The following is a 23,137-nucleotide window of genomic DNA, read 5'->3' as shown; positions in this document are numbered from 1 at the left end:
CGAAGATGAGAGAGAAGAGCAGTGGACTATAAATTGGTAGTTAGCTGTAGCACTGACTTCAAAATACAGTATGTACGTGTATGACAAATGGGACATAATAGTCGTATGAATTAGCTATTAAATTAGGTATAGATGAATTGTAGCCAGTGGCTAGCTATACTATTGAACTTACTCTATACTAGCTTGTTCCTCTTTTGGACCCTAGCAAGGAGCATATATTATATAAACCTACGTCTAGCTTAATTCCATCTCGATCTCCACTCTCCTTCACTCTACTGATCGATCGATCGGCTGACCATATCCATGGACATGATGGTGCAGCTCAAGCAAAGCGAGGAGGAAGAAGAGCGGGGCTTCTTCGGCCGCGAGATCAAGGAGCTCGACTTCTTCTCGGCCGCCGGCCGCCGGAGGGTCGACGACCGCGACGGCGGCGGCGACCGTGCGGATGGGGTCAGCAACCACGCCGGATCTATGGTCAGCGTAAGTCGTCGATCGCCGATCAAGATCTAGCTAGCTAGGCGATCGAGCTTTATTTGCCTTCGATGTGCATCTGTGATGATCTGATTATCGATGGAAGATTAACGGATCTTGATTTCGATCTGATGTGTGATGAACTGATGATTATTCGAGCAGACTGCGCTTGACTTGCTGACGGCGGTCAACGACGACGGTGGTGAGGAGAAGAAAGGGGAGTCAAACAATGATCATCAAACCAAGGTACACACGTATCTTAGTCGATCGATCGTCTTCATCTCTATTTACGGGGGAATTAATCCACACATGTACATATACTGTTCGAGACTGATAATTCATGTATTTTTTGGGGGGAAATTAATTCATGTATATATTTAATTTTAATTAATTAATACGTTGTAGTAAACTAGTAACTCAAAGCGTATATGTAATATATATTATATATGCGGCAGATGGATTCGGCGGCGACGGTGGAGGGGGAGCTCCGGCAAGCCGGAGAAGAGAACCGGCGGCTGCGGCGGCGGCTGGAGGAGCTCACCACCAGCTATGGCGCGCTCTACCACCAGCTTGTCGAGGCACAGCAGCACAAGCAGGTCTGCATGTAATTTAATTAGCCTTTCAAATTAATTTGGTTAATTAATTTCTTCAATTTCCTGGTGTTTATTTGATCAACCAATTAATATATACGTCTTTGATTCTTTCTCACACTATATACTCTTGTTTGCCATCAGTAACCCTAGCTAGCTAGCTAATAATCTCGATCGATCGGTCATTCTGTATTTCTTCTTAAAATTTCAAAAGGATTGATATATCTAGTCAACGCTGTACTTTCATGTGCAGCAAATTATATATCTTTTTTATTTGATCTTTCCATTTTACAAAAATATTTTAATTAATTAAATCTTGATCACATATAGAATATATGCGCGCTCCTTTAAATCCGTATATATAGCTGACTTCAACTGCCCATTTTAATTTGGGTTTCAAAGTTAACGGCTTAATAATATATGGGAAATTATATATATTAATCTCTCCTCACTCTTCAAAAAAAATATTAATCTCTCCTCTCCTGATTTCTTGTTCCATATGCATTCTATATACGTGATCGGTGATTAAGAAATTTGGAATTTTTGGATCAAAGACATCATGGTTCTATATTAACTAATTCACGATCGATGCGACTCGTACGCCGGCCTCTGCCGAATCGTGCCAGCACGCATTGCCGGACCAAATATGTAGTTAGTTCAGATCTTAATTAATCAATTTGTTTACGTATGTGAAGTATTTATGTCAACGATCTACTGTTATAAAAGAGAGCAATTTTACGGTCTTTTAGTAGGTACGAAAAGATACCAAAATTTTATACCTTCTCAAGAGAAGGACCGTAAAATTACTCTATAAAAGAACATTTTGATCGACTGATACGTGGATGAACCTAATTAATTGACTACAAAATTATTGATTGACACTCTCGATTATCATAGAGATGTGCCATTAAGTTTGTGCAAGCAGTTTCTTGCATATCTGTTTTCTTACTTATATATATAGTACACTACTTTTCTTCCAAAATATAAGAGATTTTAGCTATACAAATTCTTTAACTTTGTGATGGATGTAGTAGCATCCTTCCCCACCGTACCCCACATACCAAAATATAAGCAATTCTACAGTACTACCTATTTTATCCAATCACTTCTTATTAAAAATTCTTCCTAGCTATTTTATCCCCCAACCTATCCTCTTACCCATATCCATTTCTCATTTATTAATTACTGCTAAACAATCTATAAATACTTATATTTCTTGGGCGGATATTGTATATGATATGTATAATTCTGTCAATTAGCTGCTTTTGATGCATCCCGGCATGTATCTAACTAATCCACATATACATATTCATATATACTCGTCGATATATCATATATCTATAATGACCGAGAAAGAAATACATACCAAGACAAAATTTTGCACGTAACTCTTCTGTGAATCTAGTGCAATTTAAGGTGTATGTGCCTAAAGCATCACTCTTTGAATTTTGTGATCGAAAGGAATCGTACGTGCATACGGTACGTGTCGATCAGCTACCAATACTCACATGAACAAAAAAAAAATCTAATTCAACCCCACATGAATTATTTAGCTAGGTCGGTAATCAAATCCATCACTCTTGAGCAAATTAATTGCAAGAGATCGACACCAGTGTGTGCAGTGTTTGCAGCCACAGAATCAAACGATCACGCATGAAATGCTGTAAGCAACCAAACAAAAAAACTTGGAACTGAAGCTACATTTACTCACAATTTAGTAGTTGGCACATGCTAATCTCTCCTTGATTTTTCGCTTTTAGTCCTTGTCGTGTACACACTCACAGTGTCAAGTTACTGTTCGATCGATGCAGGCGGTGGTGGCCGGAGTGCAGCTACTGGACGCGCTGGCGGCGGCGTCGTCATCTCCGGCCAGCCCCCTGCGGCGACGAGCGGCGGCGGTCGACGGCGACAGGACGGACTCTGATGGTGGCGAGGCTGGCGTCGAGAACGTCGACTCGGCTCCTCCTTGTCTCGGCAGCAAGAGGCCGGCGACGTTAACGCGCCTGACGCCGGAGCGCGGCGGCGCGGAGAATAACGCCGGCGAGCAGCAGGCGGCGGCGGAGATGGCACCGTGCAGGAAGGCCAGGGTGTCGGTGCGAGCACGATCCGAGGCTCCAATGGTATAACAAAATTAATTTAATTTGATTCAGATAATATTTTGAAATAATTAACTGAACTGCAAACTAAACTTGCATGCATTAGTATGAGCCAGCACAAATATAGTACTTCTTTATAATTATAATCTACAAAATGATATTGATAAATCTCTAAGTCTAAGAAATGTCATTGATAAATACGAGTTCTAAGAAATGTCATCTTACAAACGAATTTGTCTAGAAAATGTCATCGTCATTAGGGTTCCGTCCGTTTCTACCGTTAAATACACTGTTCATACTACAACATTTAATGAAAAATATTGATGTAACCCAAACGGTGATGGCATTTCTCAGACAAATTCGTTTATATGATGACATTTCTTAGAACTCGCATTCGTCGATGGTATTTCTTATAATTAAGCGTTTGTCATTAATGGTGTTTGTTAGATTTTTCTCGTATAAAATACTTGAACATATATACAAATTTGATCAATAATTAGATTAACATTATGCACATGTTTATGTATGTAAATGTAGATCAGCGATGGATGCCAATGGAGGAAATACGGGCAGAAGATGGCGAAGGGTAACCCTTGCCCTAGGGCCTACTATCGATGCACCATGGCTTCGCAATGCCCTGTCAGAAAACAGGTACTGCATATATAGCTACTCTTCTGTTTTTCTGAAGATTATTATTATTACATTGCTGATTAAATAATTAATTGTGTACCGTAGAATGTATATCACATGTATTTTTATCGTTCTCTCATATAGCGTTGCCTAACCTGAGCTCTGAACAATCTAGCTAGTTACTAAGTCCATCTCCATAATTAATACCAGGGGCTTTGGCTTAGCTAGGATTGTGGTAGTACTTATTACTCTAGTTAGGTGTCAATAGTTGAGAACACGAATAAATTGAGAGATTTTCTGTATGATCAACAAACATAAAATGTCAAGGGAAAGCAATTAATTAGTGGTTCATGACAGAAGTACACTTTGTTTATTTCTTTCAATGGCTAGCTAATAATTCACATAGAGATGGGACAACACATTATTAATTCCTGGGCAGCCTACAATCGATCAAAGAATGTATACACAAGTTTGCTTGCTTACTGCGCTTTTAACATAAAAATGCAACATATGCACTACAAAATTAAATTAATTATAATTCTTAGGAGTACTATGTAGTAACCATGATGGCTACTTTTACATTTGTTGGACTATGGCCGCGTTCGCTAAAGGGGTGGTAAGTTAACTTACCCCGGCATGAAAAACGTAGTAATAGATTAGTACATAATTAATTAATTATTAATTATTAAAAAATAAAATATATTAATTTTTTATAGAAATTTTCTTTAAAAAACAACTTTCTTATAGAATTTTTTTTAAAAAAAATGCTGTGAGTAATCGTCAAATATTTGTACCTACAACCTGTTTGGCTTAATTATACGAGCATCCAAGAAAACAAACAAAAAAAAGAACTCCGGTATAAATATTTGAGGTCTGAGATAACATTTCCTTAAACTTTCCTATAAAACCAAGTACATTAGTACTTCCTCAATTTTTTTATTATAGTTGTTGTCATTAATTTTTAGTATTACTTTTGATCAATAGTTTTAATAAAAAGTTTAGTTCAAATATTAAAAAAGATAAAAGCCATGCTTTAAATTTATTTAATGATAAAACAAGTGATAACAAAATAATTAATATTACATAATCTTTATTTAATAAAATGAATAGCGAAATATCGTATCCAAAGTAGACTTCATCATTTATTAATAACAAATATAGTACTTTCTAAGATAGATCTATACATAACATTTTTTTTAGAAAAAGCAAAATCCTAAGTACTTGAAAACTTTTAATAACTAAAGTTGTTTCAAAAGGAGTGATAAATCTTTTTCTTAAACATCAATTTAATTATGACCAAAGGTACTGCTACCTCCACCCAAAAATAAGTGAACATTTTGGCCAAAGGCCAAAAAATATGTCCCAAAGTAAGTAATTACATTAGGGTTTACAAGAAAAGAAGAAATCAGATTAAATAAGGGCACACACAATTATTGCACATACTTCCATCACAAAAATGATTAATAGATAGTGGCGTCAAGGTTATTTTACTTGAGTAATTTATCTAAAATTAGCTAGAATAGTCACTTATTTTGGCACGAAAAAATTACTAACTAATACAGAAAATATAGAAGAAAAGTGAGTAAGGTCGCGTTCGGCACCCCGCTTAGTTATCTAAACCGTCTCGTTTTCCATGCACACGTTTTCCAAACTGTTAAACGGTGTATTTTTTAAAAAAATTTCTATAGGAAAGTTGTCTTAAAAAAATATATTTTATATTTTTAATAATTAATAATTAATTAATCATCAACTAATCGATTACTACAGGTGCAACGATGCGCTGAGGACAAGACGATCCTCGTCACCACGTACGAGGGCACCCACAGCCACCCGCTCCCGCCGGCCGCCGCCGCCATGGCCAAGACCACCTCCGCCGCCGCCGCCATGCTCCTCTCCGGCCCGGCCGTCAGCCGCGACGCGCTCTTCGCCCACCACGGCGCCGTCGTCGCCGCGCCCTTCTTCCACCACCCCTACGGCTCCGCGGCCACCACCATGGCCACGCTCTCCGCCTCCGCGCCCTTCCCGACCATCACGCTCGACCTCACCCAGCCGCCGCCGACCACCGCCGCCGCCTCCGCGGGCCTTCAGCTCCACCGCCCGCAGCAGCAGGCCTTCCACTCATTGCCGTTCGGCGCCGGCGCCGGCTTCCCAGCTCGTACCACCGGCCTGTTCTGCCCCCGGCGGCGTCGCCGTCGCCAGGGACGATGGGCGCCAGGGAGAGGTCAGCTCTGGAGACGATGACCGCCGCGATCGCCAGGGACCCCAACTTCACCACCGCGCTGGCCGCCGCGCTCTCCTCGATCATGGCGGGAGGCGCTCAAGCTCGACCCCCACGCAGCGCCGACGCTGACGCCGGCGCCGGAGACATCAACGGCGGCGCCGGCGACTACGCCGCTGCCGGAGCGTGCGCGGCGGTGACAACCTCTCCCACCTGACGCCGCGGCAGCAGCCATTGCCACCGGATATACACATACGCATACGTACGTGTATCAGTGTATGCAGCACGTACCTGTACATCTTGTACGCGTATTGCGTATACAGCACAGTAGAAAATACGTACACATCGGTTTGTCGTATTACTGTTTTGGTTGATATTGCTGTACATGAATTGCTCTTCGTATTCATAATTTTGTAGAGTTTTATAGAGAAGGTTAATTTTTTTTTTCTTTTGAAATTTAAAGCGTTCCAAATTATTTAATTTCATGCTCATTTCGGCAGCAAAGGCCGAGCATAGTTCAATCCATGTACATATTTGGTTTGGGCCAGATCTCACAGAATTTGGGCCTGAATTGGATTTACAACTAAAATATAGGCCAAATTTGATTCTCTATTGTAGTGGCCCAGTTTGTGCCGAATTTGAGATCAATACAATACAAATCTCTCTTGGCGACTTGGTCGGCGAAGCATACAGAAAATTAACAATTCATCATTAGACGCACCAGAAATAAATGAGCAAAATTCACAATTCATCTTCAGAATACAAACATATATTCATCTATTGAAAAAAAAACATATATACTTTCAGAATCCATAAGATGAGCAGGATTATTATTCAGTAATGCTCCATCATTCGGTATATATACATATACAAAGCATATAAGGATTATTCAAGCATAGCACTGCTTTAAACAATCCTTCCATCTTCACCTTTTTGTTTTCCAGAAACAAAAAACCAAAGTGGTTTTTCCGTGTACTAGCTAATGATCTGAAACCATACATATTTGGCTTCAGCTTATGAGAGTAGACAGCCAAATTATCCCTAATATATATATAGGCTATCTTTGTGATAAACAAGACTGATTTTTTACAGACTCTTCATGCAGATACCGCGAACCCGATCCTGTCATTGCCGAAGTCGAAAACCGTATGATATGCACCCATGAAAACATCTCCAAGAATCCTGTTGGGGAAGTTCATGCAAAATTTGAGAATTAGAAGATGGAAAGATCATGAGGAAGCAGTGGTTGCAATCTTGGCATAAGGTTATTCATCCTTCACATACCAAAGAGGACCGCGTGGTGGCGGTATGTCGAACGCCATGAACCCGCTGATGCAGACAGTTTGCCCTCCTTGCTCCAGCTTCACAATGTACTGCAGTGCAAGTTTCAAAGAATTTAAGAATGATGCGATGGCTATGGACAACTAAGGAGCTTGAGGTAATTTTTTCATCTCAATCCAGTTAGAACTGAAGAGAGCAAAGAAACAAGAATCCTCTATAGATCAGCTCACTTGATTATCATTGGTCAAAATGGTTTACTATTCCCTATTAATCAGAAAAGGATATTCATGATTCCTTAGCTCTGGTCTGAAGTTGGGTTCCAAGTATCAACCGTTTAATATTTAACTCGATATGGTTTAAATATTTAAAAATGCCTGTACTTCAAAATCAAATGCATCAAGGGTCCAACAGGAGATATATGGTAAACAACTAGTACTAGATGTTTGAGCTCTGACAAGCCCATAATTCAAATGGTATATGGTATAATAATTTGATCATTTACCTAAAACAATACTATGCCGAACAAAAATGCCGACTAATGTTGGCAAAATGAACTAGGAGAAACTATCACGCACCTGCTCTGGCGTAAGAACAAATGTCTTGTTTGCAATGGTGAATGCAAGATCTGGCATTTTCGATATTTGATGGCAGCTGACTGTTGATTCTCCATTGGGGCTTGGTAGACGCTCGCATAACTGGAATGCAAAGCAGAACCTTGTCACCAATTAAATAATTTCAGAATCATGAAAAGTAGCGTGGCAAGGTGATAATAACCTGATTAGCATAATTCAATATCAGTTCCTTTGTTTTATTTTCACGCAGCTGGTTCTCTATCCACACAACAGCCATCTCACAAACTGAACACAAAGCATCAGAGCCCAGGTTTTCTTTCTCGACAACCGATTGAATCCCATTGCTGCAGATTTTTTTGCCAAACAAGAATATATCACATCTTCAAAAGAGTAGCTCCATGTGTATTGCAACAGTAATAGATAATGAACTAACCTTACAGAGTGTGTACCGTCAAACATACACAGACCAACCTGGCTGCATACTTTCTGCGGATCTGTCTGCTCAGACAAAAAAACGTTACAAAATTACTAGAATTCAAGAATAATTCACAGATCACAATTATGATGCAGCATCTCTTCCATACTTGGAAGGTCTCACAGAAGTTTGTAAAATACAGCAAAGGACAATTAGCAAACCTGTGCTATGAGCAAGTCAAGGATCATCTCTCCGTACTCAGTAACCACTTCTTTGCATTCCATGCTGATAATTCCTTCAGCTCCGATAGCATGGTTCACCTGAGCAACTATTGTCTGAAAATAACAGAAGGTATAAAGGTTTATAAGTCAAGCCATATTGCCAAAAATTGCAGTCGCACTCAGCATCTAGCAACTTTTTCCACATTTCTATAGTCACTGAGCACTATCTACCTTGACCAATCACTATTTCATCTTAGTATTTAAACCTTGAGCTCAGTAACCATGATCGAACAAGTATGTACGCGATATGGATCCTTCTTTTGAAGATATTAAAATACATACCGTTGGACCAGCAAGCAAGGAAGTTCCAGAGTCCACAATAGCAGCACAGCCTTTTGCACAGAAGCCAGTGGAGTGGCCATCAATAAGGAGATCCCCCATGTTAAACTGCCAGTATCCTTTGCGAGAAACAGGGACATAGGTATGATCCCCTTTATAATGCTTCGGATCCGAGCCACCAAAGACAAGCTCACCACCAGAGGATGCATCCGGGTCTCGGTTCAGCCAAAATGAGAAGACGTCATCTGCAAGCAGTTCCTGCTCCTGCATGCTCTGCCTATTGTTGCACACAGAAGAGAGTTACAGGTGACAATGGAATGCCGCTGTGGCTATGGTGATGACTTAAAATTGCTTGAAAACATACCAGATTGGAGGAGCTTTCCCAACAGAGATATCAGGGTAGCCAAGACCAAGAATTCCATCAAACTTTCCAACGATAAAGGTAACACTTGCCTCGCGCGTAACCTCGATGAACTTCTGAAATAGCCAGATGGGAGGAAAAAAACTGCAGCATTAGGAACACAACAGACGAATGCTAAAAAGAGGAACTACTAATCTTGTTACCCCCATTCAATTTACCTGGTTTTTCACAACAAGGTCTCCAACCAACACATTATCCTTGCTAAAAAATCCAGAAATTGACCCAGAACCGTATGTAATTTTGCAAGTCTCTCCTGAACAGTTAGTTGATGAGAAAATGGGCAGTTTTTCAGTAATCATCTCTTGAGTGGTGCACAAATGAGGGCCATAGTTAGAAAAGAAAAGGCGTACCATCTGCTTTGTAAGTGCTCGACTTTTTGGACTTGTATCTGTTGTGGAGGTAGCATGCTATCTGCAGCGCAGAGCACTCAAATCAGACATCAAGGTTCCACTAGCTCAACATAGATCAATCTGTAACACATGAACTCACCGAAAAATAGCATTTTGCTGAAGGAACCCACAGGTTGGAGCTTCCAGTATCAAATATGACCGTGAAGTTCTGTGGTGGTGTGCCAAGGCCAATCACCCCGAAGTACTGAGTGTTGAGGTAGTCCACCAGAGGAACAATATCACTGTCTGAACCGCCCGTCTTCAGAAGCTGGTTTCCCTGCCTCGCCAACTTGGCGGCAGTGAGATCCTCCTTGTCCAATCTCTTCTTGTTGAGGTTGACTCTCAGGAACCCATCAGAGGAGGCATGAAGCAGCAAGGCACATGACAGAGCCCACAAACAAGTGGTTACCACCAAGAGATGCCTCCTGGCCATGATCTCAAGAACTCAAAAGCACCTACAGAAATACATGCCACAGGATCAATAAAGAAAACTACTAATAGACAATTATCTTAATTATGATCAATTTATCGAATTTAATTAATAATAGCCGGTTAACTAAACTAGAAATTGTGAACAGATTAAGGATGCTCAGCAAACAGAGATTAAAAGGTAACTGGACCTCAGAGAGAAAAAGAAGGAAATTTACAACTTCGGCAGCACTTCTAACCGGCTGAAACAGTTACTGGTCTGTATCAGAGAAGGGGAAAACACAACCGCACATAGGGTTACATGTTCATATACTCTCCACTCCAATTAACCGGGAGAAGGATATAGCCAACACACTAAATTCACAGTAAGGTACCAAGCACATATCTTTTCTTTTCCACTCAAAAAAGAACACAGAAAGAATCCTCAAAACAGCATGCATAAACAGACAGGTGATTAGATGAGAACATGAGATGCAATCAACAGATTAAGACAAAGCAGTTGTCAGCTGTAGCTGCTCCTAGTACTAGCCAAGCAGCAGGTAATCATCTCATCTCACCTTGGTTTCTTGCTGTGCTGTGCTGTGCTACCTTCCAGTCCTCCCAGCCTCCGTTGAAGAAGAAGAGTTGGGGGAGGTGAAGTCAAGGTGAGGAAGATGAGGACAAGACGATAAATGCTCCTCTTTGGAGTTGAGACAGGTGAGAGAAATCCATTGGAAGCTCAGAGGTGGGCCCACCGACCATGGCGGTAACCGGGCCCCACGTGTCAGTGAGCACGGCACGGGGAGCTCCGGATGGATATTCCCAAGAAATGCAGGAGCGTGCAACGCAGAGAGATTATTAAAAAGGAAAATGAGAAGGAAAAAAAGAGAGCGTAGAACGCAAGAAATAAATGGAGAAAATTGAAGGCGAAAGCAACAGGTTGGTGTGCGGCTATGGCTACCGGATATTTCTCTCCTCTTCTTGCGGGCTTTCTTTTACTTATAATTTTAAATTTTTAATCATAAATTTAGAATTAATTTTAGTATTTTTTACTAAAATAAAAATTTTCAACTTTATTTTTAGATCGTTAAAAATATACTCTCTCCCAATATTTTTGTGGGACGAGTTCATTTTTCAACTAACCAACGTCAAACGTTTGCATACAAAGAGAGTATTTTTATTTACAAATAATTTTTTATTTATAAATATGCCGCTAACCTCGCACAAATTATTTACAAATATTAGCTCACAGTCGCAGCTACTGTAGCCAGCTACCCTCGCACCATGTTCCATACTTCCGTGTCCTTTTATCATTATAGTACCATTAAAAACCGACATGTGAGTTCAAATAAAGTAAGGTCCCGTTTTGATGATAATTTTTTTTAAGAAGGTGTGTTACGTTGGATGTTTAACCGGACGTCGAAACGAGTTATAGATATGAATGAAAAAACAAATTTTACGGCTAGCCTAGAAACCGCAAACCGCAACACTTATAGCTAATCATGGACTAATTAGGTTAAAAAAAATCCATCTCAAGATCTCTTCCCTAACTGTACAATTAGTTTTTTGTTTTATCTATGTTTAATGTTTTATTTAGGTGTCTAAAGATTTAATGTGATATTTTTAGTAACTAAAAGGGCGCTAAGATCCACGTATGGTAGTGAGTATAATGAAATACTGTCATAAATCATAATAATGATAGAATACCCACCCCGTATGCATGGACATGGTGACGTGGACCAATGGCGGAGGACTCATGGATTTCATGGCCATGTCTTTGTTCAGGAATCAAGGCCCAGCACATACCGTACAGAGCCCATTTGTGCGAGGAGCCCAACCCTACCCCTTTCTTCCTCGCCGCCACGACGATCGCCGACGGTCAGCCTCCGCCGTCGACAGCCACGAAAGATGCTGTCGAAAGAATCACACAGGTACAACTGCTGTTTTCCATTGATCTTCAAGTGCAAACTTGATGATCCAGTATCCAGTATCATCCGTCTGTCTTGCTCCAGACAACAAAGATGAAACCATAACAGATTGCATTTTCCATCATGAAACATGAGCTCTTGATCAACATAAACACGATCCATATCTTGCATCGACTTAGCAGAGCCGTGATTATACTATACTTCTTCTCTGTATTAGTATTACTACTGCTCAGTACACATTATAAGTAAGAAGAAGACACAGGTTGGACTAGTTGTTCACCATGCCCAGGTCATCGTCTCCAGACAAGCCTGCCACTATGGTGCCAACATCTTCTAGCCCTACTCCGATGAAGAGGGGATTCTTCTTGACAGAGCCTTCGCTCTGAACCCGCACGTTCGGGCCTAGCCCGCACTTCCCCAGGCATTTGCAGCCGACGACAGCGCCTTCGGTGCCAACATTCTTCTCGAATTCCTGCAGAACTGCGAGGGAGCCCGATTTCTTGCATTTGCCTCCCATACAGACCTCAATTCTGTTCGTCATCGTCGGCTTCTCAACTACTGTGATGATGCTGGTGGTGGACTGAACTGTGTTTGCAGGTGATGGAGAGATCTCAGCATCTTGGCATGGCTTCAGTGTCACTGATTCTGGAATCTGGGGGAGTATTATAGGAAAAACCGTGCTCGAGGGTTGCGTTTGTGGCGTGGTTATGGTAGCACAGCGGCTCATTCTGACGGCCTCCTCGCATTCACTGTCGCTGGATTCAGAGGAGCTGTCTTCATCCTTGCAGCGAGTCATCGTTGACATCTTCATTTCCTTCTTCTTCATCTTCTTGGCCATCTTTGCGGCTTTCTTCTGTTCCTTTTCTCTCTTCTTCATGGCCTTGATCGCAGCCTTGTCACACTCCATCGCAGGGGCTGCTGCGATGCCGGATGCAGCAAATTGCTGTGTGGTTGCGGTGGCAACGCAGCTCATTTCCATGATCTGCTCATCACACTCACTCTCACTTGATTCAGATGAACAGTCTTCATCACAGTTCATCGCCGTGGCAACCTTCATGGCCTCCTTCTGCTGCTTCTTTAGTGCTTTCATCGCATCCTTCTCCTCCTCCATCTTCTTCTTCAGTTCGTCCTCCTCATCCCTCATCCGATCCAATTCCTCCATCAGCAGCTCTGTGGCTTCCTGCATCAAACGTTTGCAGCAATTCATAGTTTTCGTCAGAGCTCACACAAATGGCACACTACAAAACAATCATCTAACTAATTTCTAGTTTTCTACCATGGAGAGGAAGTTCAACCAATCCTTTATACATTGTTAATCTTCACAAAATTGTTACCGAAACCTACCAACATAATCAGAACCATGGCAACCTTCAAAAGAGGCTGAAACAAAGGAGTAATCCTTATGATAATTGTGAGACCAATTCAAACATACCACCACCATCATCAAAACTAACCCTCTAAATTTTGCGAAGCAATCAACAACTATAACAAAATGTTCAACTTCTTGCTTTACTCATCATTCCCTCATCCTAACCCTAATTGCAATTAAACGGGAAGGGGAAATCCAAGAAACGAGGAGAGAGAGAGAGAGGGCCTCACCGAGAGCACCTTCTCCTTGGCCGCGTCCCCGGCGACGAGCCCCATGGCGCGGAGCTTGGCCAGGTCCCTCGCAACCGCCTCCACCGCCTTCCGCGGCGGCGCCTCGTAGTACGTGAGGTGCCCCTCGTCGGCGAATCCCCCTCCGCGGCCGGCGCAGGACACCCTGGCCGGGCTCCTCCTCCTCCCCCTCAGGAAAGTGGCGCAAGGCGTCGCCGGCGATCCCCGGAGCGTGGTCGCGCCGGTGAGCTCCATGGCGGCGGTTTCCCGGCGATGAGACCTGCGACGCTATCCTTCCGCGCGTTTTAACTTTTTTTCTCCTTTTATTTTATTTATTTATTATTATTTTCTCGCTCTTTTTTTTCTGGTCGCGACGAGTCGACGCGTCTCGCTGCTTGGTATTTACGACTATGCCCTCGGGTGAATACGTGGCGCGTTGTGGTTGGCTGGCCAATGGGACACTGCATACGTGGACCAATCGGGGAGGCGCCGTGCCCGCGTGGGGCGGTGGCTGCTGCCTCGCGCGTGCGCGCCGCGTGCTCGGGATAAATCTGGGCCGTTGGTGATCGATAGGCGAGGTTGGACGGCTGAGATGTGTTCCACGTCAGCAGCAGGTCGGTTTGACCGGTCGTCGAGGTTGCTCGCTTTCGGTGGACCGTGCCTACCGTGCACCGAGAGGAAGAAAATTTGAGCCCTGCACGTTTTTCTGACCAAAACAAAAAATGAAATGAAGATAACTCAACTAAGTCAATGTTCATGATGCTGACAAACATGTAGGGAATTACTGTTTAATCTGTTGATTTGTGATTCATTTGGGAGAGTTTATCTTCATCCTAATCAAGCTGGCAGGTCTCCTTGTGAATTTTGTTCTGAAGTTGAGATCAATCTGAGGAGATGTCTTCAAGACATGAGGTTAGCTCCTTGCATGGAGATTCACTGATTAATCCAGTCTCATGTGTTTTACTGCCCACAAAAATTGTCGTTGAAACATTCATGTTCTCAGCCGATTCTTGTTTCTAGGCAAACCCAAATCATTGGGCACCTTTTCTTCTTGTTAAATGAGGAGATTTCGGACGCAAGAACAAGATATCACAAATCACAATTATGATCTACTTCATTTCTATGGTATACACTTGTGACAGTGAATATCCATACCATATCCTTGGTATGAACATTCATAGTTTCACACAAACTCTTCGCATTTACATTTCATTTTCATATCTTGTATGATCTTCCTGGTGAATATTCTTCGGAGGAGCTATCTTATCTATCTATGTATATAGATATATCTGTTGTGTTCATCAGAGTCTGCAGCTGCTGGACGACAAGAACTGGAGCCTGGACATGCTACAGTTACACCAGTGTCTTGCTCAGCTCTCGCAGATTCAGCTAGCAGAAGCAGCAAGCCATGATCTTTGCTAGCTACGACCTGGCAGCTGAATGGAGGGCGACGAGGGACGCGTAGGCGCCATCCCTGACTCCGATCAGGGCCTCGTGCTTCCCCTTCTCGATGATCATGCCGTTCTTGACCACGGCGATCATGTCGGCGCCCTGGATGGTGGACAGCCGGTGCGCGACGATCACGGTGGTCCTGCTCATCATCACCCGGTCCAGCGCGCCCTGGACGACGCGCTCCGACTCGGCGTCGAGCGCGCTCGTGGCTTCGTCGAGCAGGAGGATCTTGGGGTCCTTGACAATGGCGCGGGCGATGGCGACGCGCTGCTTCTGCCCTCCAGACAGCTGAGCTCCTCGCTCCCCGACCAAGGTATCATATCCCTGCATTTTTCAGGCAAACACGTTTTCTGTCAGAAACCTGAACAACACTGTCTGAAGGAAAAAAATTCAGAAACCTGAACAACACATTTTCATATAGATACTAATGAATCTAAACATATATAAACAGTATACATTGATCAACTGATGAATGTAAACGTCTTACAATATAAAACGGAGGGAGTAGCTGGGATGAGAAATTTTCACCTGATGCAATGAACTGATGAACTTATGCGCGTTTGCCAATTGCGCAGCGGATACGATGTCTGATTCGGTTGCTTCCCCTTCCTTTCCGTAGGCGATGTTCGCGCGGATTGTGTCATTGAACAGGGCTGGTTCTTGGCTCACCAGACCCATCTGTTGCCTTAGCCACCTTAGCTGGAACTTCTGTATGTCCACTCCATCAAGAAGTATATGGCCTGCATCTGGATCATAGAACCTCTGGAGCAATGCTATAGCTGTCGATTTCCCGCTGCCGCTCTCTCCGACAAGCGCAACCGTCTGACAGATAAAAGCACAGTGAATTATAGTTTACTTAGGTTCAGTTTTCAGAGACCTTTTTAGTGTTTGATGATAGGACAACAGTGTGAAAAATTATGGAGGTTAGTACCTTTCCAGATTGAATTGCTAAGCACAGGTCTTCAAAGATCTGAACATCTGGCCGTGTAGGATATCTGAAGCTCACATGGTGGAACTCGATATCACCCCTTAGTGGTTCTAGACTCACTCCAGCATCATCACTTGGATCTATCCTAGATTTACGGTCTATGATGGCAAATATGGAAGATACAGCTGATTTCGCTTTCGAAGAATCTGATGTGAGGTTACTCGTGTGTGAGACCCCAATTGCTGCCATTGTGAGAGCAAGAAACACCTGCAATAAGGTGCCCAAGATATAAGATTTTAAACTCTTTATATTAACTAAAGCCTAGGCACTGTATCAATTATCATTAATTAAGCTATATTGAAGTTTATATCTCACTGCCACTTTGAAAAATCTATGATTCTTTTTAATTTTTTGTTTTGGAAGATTAGAAATATCTATGATTCAACCAGAACATTGACATGTAAGTGCCTAGTACTAAACTGAAAGAGAATATGCAAATATAACAATGCACATACCCTGAAAACGTTGGGAAAAGTTGTTTTCTTGTCCTCGACAAGCCGAGCACCGGCATAGAAGCTGGCTGCATAGACTCCAAACAGCAGGAAGATGGAAACACCAAAACCGATACCACTTATTATCGCTGTCCTGATTCCTGTTCTTAGTGGTCCTTCGCATTTTGTCTTGTACAAATCCATTACCTTTTCTTCAGCTGAAAATGAGGCTACCGTCCTTATGCTGCTTACTGCATCATTTGCTACTTGACTTGCCTCTTCATACATCATCTACAGTAATAATTGATAATCAGTGTCATTGTTGATAAACTACTAGAAAATATTTAGTTCTGAGAATTACAAGATTCTTCTGATAAAAAGATTGACTGAAAGAAAAGAATTCGGTGTTTCAACATTTTATGATTTCCAGCATACCTTTGCATCCGCACTGAATCCCTGAATAAACTTCATCTGGATCCATCCGTTGACACCGATGAGTGGTATCAATGCCAGAATGATCAGAGATAGCTCCCAGTTTGAAATAAAAGCAATCAACAAGCCAGCAACCAATGTTGCTAAATTCTGCACAACCAGTTGAAGTGCATCACCCACAAGTCCCCTAACTTTTGCTGCATCGGCCGATAGCCTTGCTCCAATTGATCCACTTGAGTTTTCTGGGTGATCAAACCATTCAATCTCCATATTTACGACCTTTTCAAAAGTCATCAATCTGATCCTTCTGATCAACTTGCACCCTGCCACTGAAAAAAGGTATGAGCCAATAGGAAGTGACAAGAAGTACACTGCTCCAAACACTAGGAACATAGATGACCAAAACTCGGCATCCTTTTTCAGCACATGTGGAGGCTCATAGAATGCTTTTATCACATTGGACAGAAGTATTGCAAAGATTGGGAAAATCACTCCACTGACAACAGAAGCAACAGAACCAAGTAGAAGAACTGGGATCTCAGGTTTGTTAAGCGATGCGAGGCGATTGAGAGGCACTTCCTGTGGTATTTCTTCAGCTAGCTTCTTTGGTGAACCACCCTGGATGTCAATTTCAAGAGCAGCTGCCAATGATAGTGAGAATGAGTGATTGCTACTCTTGTCCCTAGATGACCTCTGGGGAGTCGACTGGTATGAAAACACCTGCTTGCCTGAGCGAATAGCAGAATCACTCTTCTTGCCTGATTTATACTGGTAATTTGCATCCTCAGAATCATGACTGTTTTCCTGTAAGCGTATCAATTGGCTATATGCTCCATCTGGATCCCTTATGAGCTCATGGTGTGAACCTAGTGAATGTGCAAATGTTTGAGGCACTGAGAATTTGATGCAGATAAAATATGAAAGAGGATGAACGTTTACTTTGATTAGAAGTTATCAATGCTTGAGAAGGTACCTTTTTCAACTATTGATCCTTGATGAATGACAGCAATAGTATCAGCATTCCTGACAGTGGTCAAACGGTGAGCAACTATGACAGTGGTTCGGTTTGTCATGACCCTGTCGAGAGCCTCCTGCACAATCCTTTCAGATTCGGTGTCCAAAGCGCTGGTTGCTTCATCCAGTAGTAGAATCCTTGGATCTTTGAGAATTGCTCTGGCAATGGCGATTCTCTGCTTCTGCCCACCAGATAATTGTGTCCCATGTTCACCAACCAAAGTAGCAAAACCCTGAGAAATGTTGTGACCTACAGCTAGTCAATATATGATACAGAATAGTTCAAGCTTAATCTTACAAGCCATTTCTAGTTTTCAACATTATTTATCGTATTGCAGTTATTGATCACTAATGTATTTACAAGGTTCACGGGTTAAGCAGTCCACTGACCTGGGGCATTTTATCAATGAATTTGGAGGCATTAGCAAGCTCAGCAGCAGCTCTAATTTCCTGATTTGTAGCATTGTCCCTGCCATAAGCTATGTTATCTCTGATGCTAGCAGCAAACAAGACCGGTTCCTGGCTCACAAGTCCTATTTTACTTCTGATCCACCTTAGCTGGAACTCCTTGAGATTCACTCCATCTATCAGAACTTCACCAAGCTGAGGATCATAAAACCGCTCGATTAAGCTGATAACAGTTGATTTTCCACTCCCACTCTGTCCAACCAATGCAACAGTAGCACCATTCTGTATGGCAAGGGAGAACCCTCTGAATATTTGTTCATCGGGCCTTGTCGGGTAAGAGAAGTAAACGTTCCTGAACTCAATATCCCCCTGAATGTCATCTAGCTTCCTACCTGTGGCGCTGTATGCATCGATCTCAGGCTCCCTGTTGATTGTTTCAAACATCTTGTATGCTGCAGCCTGCCCTCCTGCAAATGCTTTCATGCTTGGTGATGCCTGACCTAGAGCTCTGGTCAATGCAATAGTAAAGTCTCAGCTTATGGAACTACTAGTATATAGTTATGCTTGTTAGTTTAATTGAAAAAAATCTATATAATCATGGGAAAATTTATTGGAATAAGATAATTGACTGACCATTGCAAACTCAAAATGAAGAAATTAGCTGAATGAGGTTCTTTTAGAAGGAAAAATGAGATCTGAAGAAGCATCCTTTTTTTTAATATAAAAGAGGACACTAAAAAAGTACAATTAGTGTAAATCCAAAACGTCTCTAGCCTATTTTACTTTGGTTTACTTTGGTCGAATGAGATAATTCAACTTTTTTGACAGTGAATTGGTATAATGTTGACACCAAAAGACAAAGCGGATATGCTTAGTTTGCTGCTGCTATAACTGAAACAGACCATACGTGCACAGTTGGTTTAGCAGCTTGCTCACGAAACAGAAGTGCTTATCACTGTCAAACAGTAGCTTATTTAGCTTCTTTGCCCGGCCTAAAATGTCTAAATCACCACAAAATCCAAATACTCCAATGTGTAAGATCACTTTTTCAGGCACCAAATAACTATTATTTTTTCTTACAATCCTAAAAACTTTCATGCTCTTAATCTTTCTGACCACACTATTTATCAATCACATACTTCTTGTTTTTTTATCAATCATATACTTCTGTGATGATATGCTTTTTTCAATCCTAAAAACTTCCATGCTCTTAATCTTTCTGAAGACTATATGTCAATCAATCATGACACAGAGATTGATTACTGCAATTGAATTGATCGCCGGAGAAACTTACAGCGAGCCGGTGAGCACGGCGAAGATCACATTCATGACTTGAGCTCCGGTGTATCCTTTCTCCAGGATCAGCTTGGCACCGTACCAAACCCCCAACGAGTAGCCGCAGAAGAGGAGCACCATGACCGTGCCCATGCCGACGCCGGCGGCGAGGCCCTCCCGGACGCCGGAGCTGTACGCGCTCTGCAGTGACCTGCCGTACTTGGCCACCGCCTGCTTCTCGCCGGTGAACGACGCGACCTGCATTAGTCCATGGACAGGAATGCTCAGAGCCATGGGGGACATGGACAGCAGCTGATCTGAGCTGAGTTGCTCGTCTGGATTTGTACTGTTCTGATGGAGCCGATGGTCTGCTCGACGACGACGGCGGCCTCGGCGTAGGCGGCCTGGCCGAGCGAAGCCATCTTGGCGACGACATTGGACATGACGGCGCCGGCGAGGACGAGCGGCGGGATGGTGGCGAGCATGACGAGGGTGAGGAGCCACCCCTGCGCGAAGGCGACGGCGAAGCCGCCGAGGAACGTGACGAGCAGCTGGACGAACTTGCCGACCTTCTCGCCCATGGCGTCCTGGATGAGCACCGTGTCGCCGGACATCCTCCCGACGACCTCGCCGGTGTTGGTGTGCTTGTCGAAGAAGGCGATCTCCTGCCGGAGTATCGTCTTCAGGTACAGGTTCCGTATCCGCGCCGCCTGCCGCTCGCCGGTGATCATCCAGCACGCCACCTCTGCTCTGACCGATCACGGTGAGTTGAGTTCAGAAAGCTTGCGGCGGCGGTGAGTCAGTCAGTCATTCAGTCAGCGGGGCCACTTACGGATGAACGACGCGGCGGCCGAGGCGATCGCGAGGTAGATGAACTGCAGCGACACCTCGGAGACGCGCGCCACGACGTCACGGGCGCTGGCCGCGCCGCCGAACGCGTCCACGAGGCCGCCGAACAGCACCGTCATGAACGGCAGCGCGGCGCCGTTGGCCACCGCGCCCAGCGTGCCCAGCAGCATCAGCGCCGCGTCCGTGCCGTCGGCGAACGCGAACAGCCGGTGGAACGCCACGCTCCCACCTGCGCCACTCCCGCCATCGTCGTCGCCACCCCTCTTCCCCCGCCCACGCCCACCACCCGCTCTCGCCGCCGCCTCGTCTCCGTCGGCCACGGACGACGACGACGCCGCCGCATTCACCCCGAACGCCCTACTCGACTCCGACATACTCCTCCTCCTCCTCCTCCGCCCAAGATTCGCACACTTACAACAAGAAGAACAAGAAGCCCATATCCATCTCAAAGACACAGAAAGCACGGTTCTTGATCGATCTCCACCAATGCTTCTCCTTCACCCGATCGATGAGACAAAGAAACAACGAGAGCGAGGTGGAGAGATGGATCGACCAAGAAAATAAAGCAAGCGCAGGGGAAGGAGACGACGACGACGACGAAGGAGGAGAGGGAGATCGATGGAGATGGCGATTTTGCGAGGACGAGAAGATAAAGAAAAAGGTGCAGCGGCAAAGCAGGCAGCTTTAGCTACCTCGACACTCTCCGAATTTCTTGTTCATAATAAATTCAGCTTTTTTTTACTCTGCAAAGTAGTAGTGATAATTGATAAATAAATAAGTAAATAAAAGGGAAAATCCAGGACATTTCACATGGTTTTTCGGCTGCCATCACATTATTGTCACATTCCTGGTTTGCTTGCCGTCTGCTTCTGTATAGTTTTATTATAAAGTTTGATCTGCCGTTTTGTATAATTGTAAAAAAAGGCATTTTACAGTTTTGTTTTTGTTGCCATTGTCGGCCGTTTAGATCTAGTTCATTGGATGTATAATCACATTATTTCGACAGGTATAATCAGAATAAAAAATGATAATAATGTGTTGCATCCCACGGTTATTTGTAAGCACTTCCAGAACAGAAGAGAATTGTGAATTGTTTATCCTTCTTCACATGATAGTATTTCTCTGGTTTCCGAATTTTTCGTGTAACTCATTGTAACGCCGAATATTTCGACTTCGAGTTATCCTCGTGGTAGTCTTCACATACTTCTATTGGGCTCCTATCCGAAAGTGACGAAGATTTTGACTTTTTGGATTATTTGGTTTGTGATATATAGCTAATTTACGGTATAAAAACTAAATTAACAAAATACTATAAAAATATTGGATGAAAACTTTTGCGTAGGAATGTTTTACACGAAATACACCATTTACAAGTTTTTGAAAAGTATGCAGACAAACATCATAGCCCAACATCAATCTCAAACACATCCTAGGTTTCATTATTTTTAGCTTATTTTTTTCTCAGCTGTGAGTTTTACAAAAAAAAAGAAGAAGAAAACAATCTATCAACATTTCTTAGAGAACTTTTTTCAGCTTTGTGAATGTATTACTCGTCCACTTACCTCCTTGAGTAATTATCGAAAGCATAGTTTGATCCATCCATCTAGTGGCGTCGGAGCCAGAATTTTTTCAAACACGAGATTCAATTAGTTGAATTTATATAATTTTTATCTTTAACTTTTAGTTTCTGAAGTTTTAAAATAGAATTTTAATACATATTTAGGATTAAGGCTACAGCCCTAGCTGCCCATACTCCTGTATCCACTTGATCCATCGACCATTAAACATCAGCAATTAAAAAACAAATATGCCTATGAAATACACTAGTAGTAGATGACTAATGTTTGACAGCTCGAGGGTCTCGTGGATCGCCTTTGTTTGTTTGCTTGCTTGTGGTCAGGGTCAAGAACCCGTGGACCCCTACAGACCTCTGTCGTCTCAGCCTCATGTCCATCGATCGCCAGTTCGCCACACACTGGTCAAACCGGCATCTATCCCTGCATACACTTGCTGTAGTAGTATTCATCAAGCACAAATCACAGCAGAATTGTATTAAACCCTAACCTAATCATCGCATGAACAATTAATGTATAGATCATGTCATCATCCAGAGGTCGACCTCCTCCTCACTATTGTATTGATTATCCACTAACTACCACGAGTACGACTGCTTGTTGCCGTCTTCCGCTCAGTCCATTTCAAAATATAATCATCTCTTAGTTCTTTAGCAGTGATTAAGATTTTAAAAAAAACTATGGTACATCATAATAATAAAAAATAAATAGAACAATGGTAAAATAAAAAATTAGATAAGAAATAGTTGATGAAACAAATAGTAGCCTGAATATCGCTAGGAATGCTTCCAAGATTCAAATCTCATAAACATATGTATTTTGGAACCCTTGTTAGCATAGAACTGTGCTTCATTCTACACATCAACAGCCGGCAAAGCCACCTCACATAGTACTGTCCCAAGCATGTGAAGCAGTGGTGAAATTAAATTGATTGGAGAACACCAAGGGTAGAGGTAGTACTAGTAATGTGATTGCAGTAAAGACCCTGTGTTGAAATGTTGGGTTTGTAGTACAGTGATTTATTAGTTTTCTCTGGACATGGATGGCATGTCCCCTATGGTTCTCTTGTTCAGCATGCTGGTGACTTCTTGTTCATACATATGCCTATCACCACAGTTATGGTTGGATGGATGGATGTG

At 42.8% G+C, this 23,137-nt stretch overlaps 4 protein-coding genes across 5 annotated transcripts; 1 reads left to right on the top strand and 3 right to left on the bottom strand.

Annotated features, from left to right (window-relative positions):
- Nucleotides 1–228: 228 nt before the first annotated feature.
- Nucleotides 229–6,660, top strand: LOC102706844 (WRKY transcription factor 6-like). Its single transcript, XM_040524235.1, is given in 7 exon segments — nt 229–480; nt 634–717; nt 927–1,067; nt 2,873–3,181; nt 3,695–3,808; nt 5,555–5,941; nt 5,944–6,660. Coding segments are annotated over 7 exon segments (1,491 nt in total). The 5' UTR covers nt 229–303; the 3' UTR covers nt 6,223–6,660.
- Nucleotides 6,661–6,806: 146 nt separating this feature from the next.
- On the bottom strand, nt 6,807–10,744 carry LOC102710204 (aspartic proteinase). Its single transcript, XM_006653959.3, has 12 exons — nt 10,630–10,744; nt 9,744–10,098; nt 9,605–9,665; nt 9,413–9,507; nt 9,198–9,310; nt 8,837–9,110; nt 8,495–8,608; nt 8,292–8,356; nt 8,061–8,202; nt 7,862–7,981; nt 7,290–7,378; nt 6,807–7,187 (listed from the first exon to the last, which is right to left on the bottom strand). Exons 2-12 carry the CDS (start codon nt 10,074–10,076, stop codon nt 7,103–7,105), a joined length of 1,491 nt encoding a protein of 496 aa, XP_006654022.1. The 5' UTR covers nt 10,077–10,098; nt 10,630–10,744; the 3' UTR covers nt 6,807–7,102.
- Nucleotides 10,745–11,992: 1,248 nt separating this feature from the next.
- LOC102709924 (diacylglycerol O-acyltransferase 3) lies at nt 11,993–13,912 on the bottom strand. The gene is made up of 2 exons (XM_006653958.3): nt 13,579–13,912; nt 11,993–13,159 (listed from the first exon to the last, which is right to left on the bottom strand). Exons 1-2 carry the CDS (start codon nt 13,828–13,830, stop codon nt 12,248–12,250), a joined length of 1,164 nt encoding a protein of 387 aa, XP_006654021.1. The 5' UTR covers nt 13,831–13,912; the 3' UTR covers nt 11,993–12,247.
- A 750-nt stretch (nt 13,913–14,662) lies between these two features.
- LOC102706565 (ABC transporter B family member 21-like) lies at nt 14,663–21,191 on the bottom strand. Of its 2 annotated transcripts, none has more exons than XM_040523861.1 (10): nt 20,408–21,191; nt 19,923–20,320; nt 19,595–19,833; nt 18,283–18,808; nt 17,852–18,125; nt 16,882–17,744; nt 16,471–16,737; nt 15,959–16,222; nt 15,556–15,849; nt 14,663–15,351 (listed from the first exon to the last, which is right to left on the bottom strand). In XM_040523861.1, exons 1-10 carry the CDS (start codon nt 20,796–20,798, stop codon nt 14,998–15,000), a joined length of 3,870 nt encoding a protein of 1,289 aa, XP_040379795.1. In that variant the 5' UTR covers nt 20,799–21,191; the 3' UTR covers nt 14,663–14,997. The 2 variants fall into 2 exon arrangements, with proteins under 2 accessions (XP_040379795.1, XP_040379796.1); XM_040523862.1 differs by having other exon boundaries at nt 19,923–20,325; nt 20,408–20,454.
- Nucleotides 21,192–23,137: the final 1,946 nt, after the last annotated feature.

The sequence above is a fragment of the Oryza brachyantha genome, chromosome 5 (genome assembly GCF_000231095.2).
Source record: "Oryza brachyantha chromosome 5, ObraRS2, whole genome shotgun sequence".
Lineage (NCBI taxonomy): Eukaryota > Viridiplantae > Streptophyta > Magnoliopsida > Poales > Poaceae > Oryza > Oryza brachyantha.
This window is presented reverse-complemented; position numbering and strand designations above follow the sequence as displayed.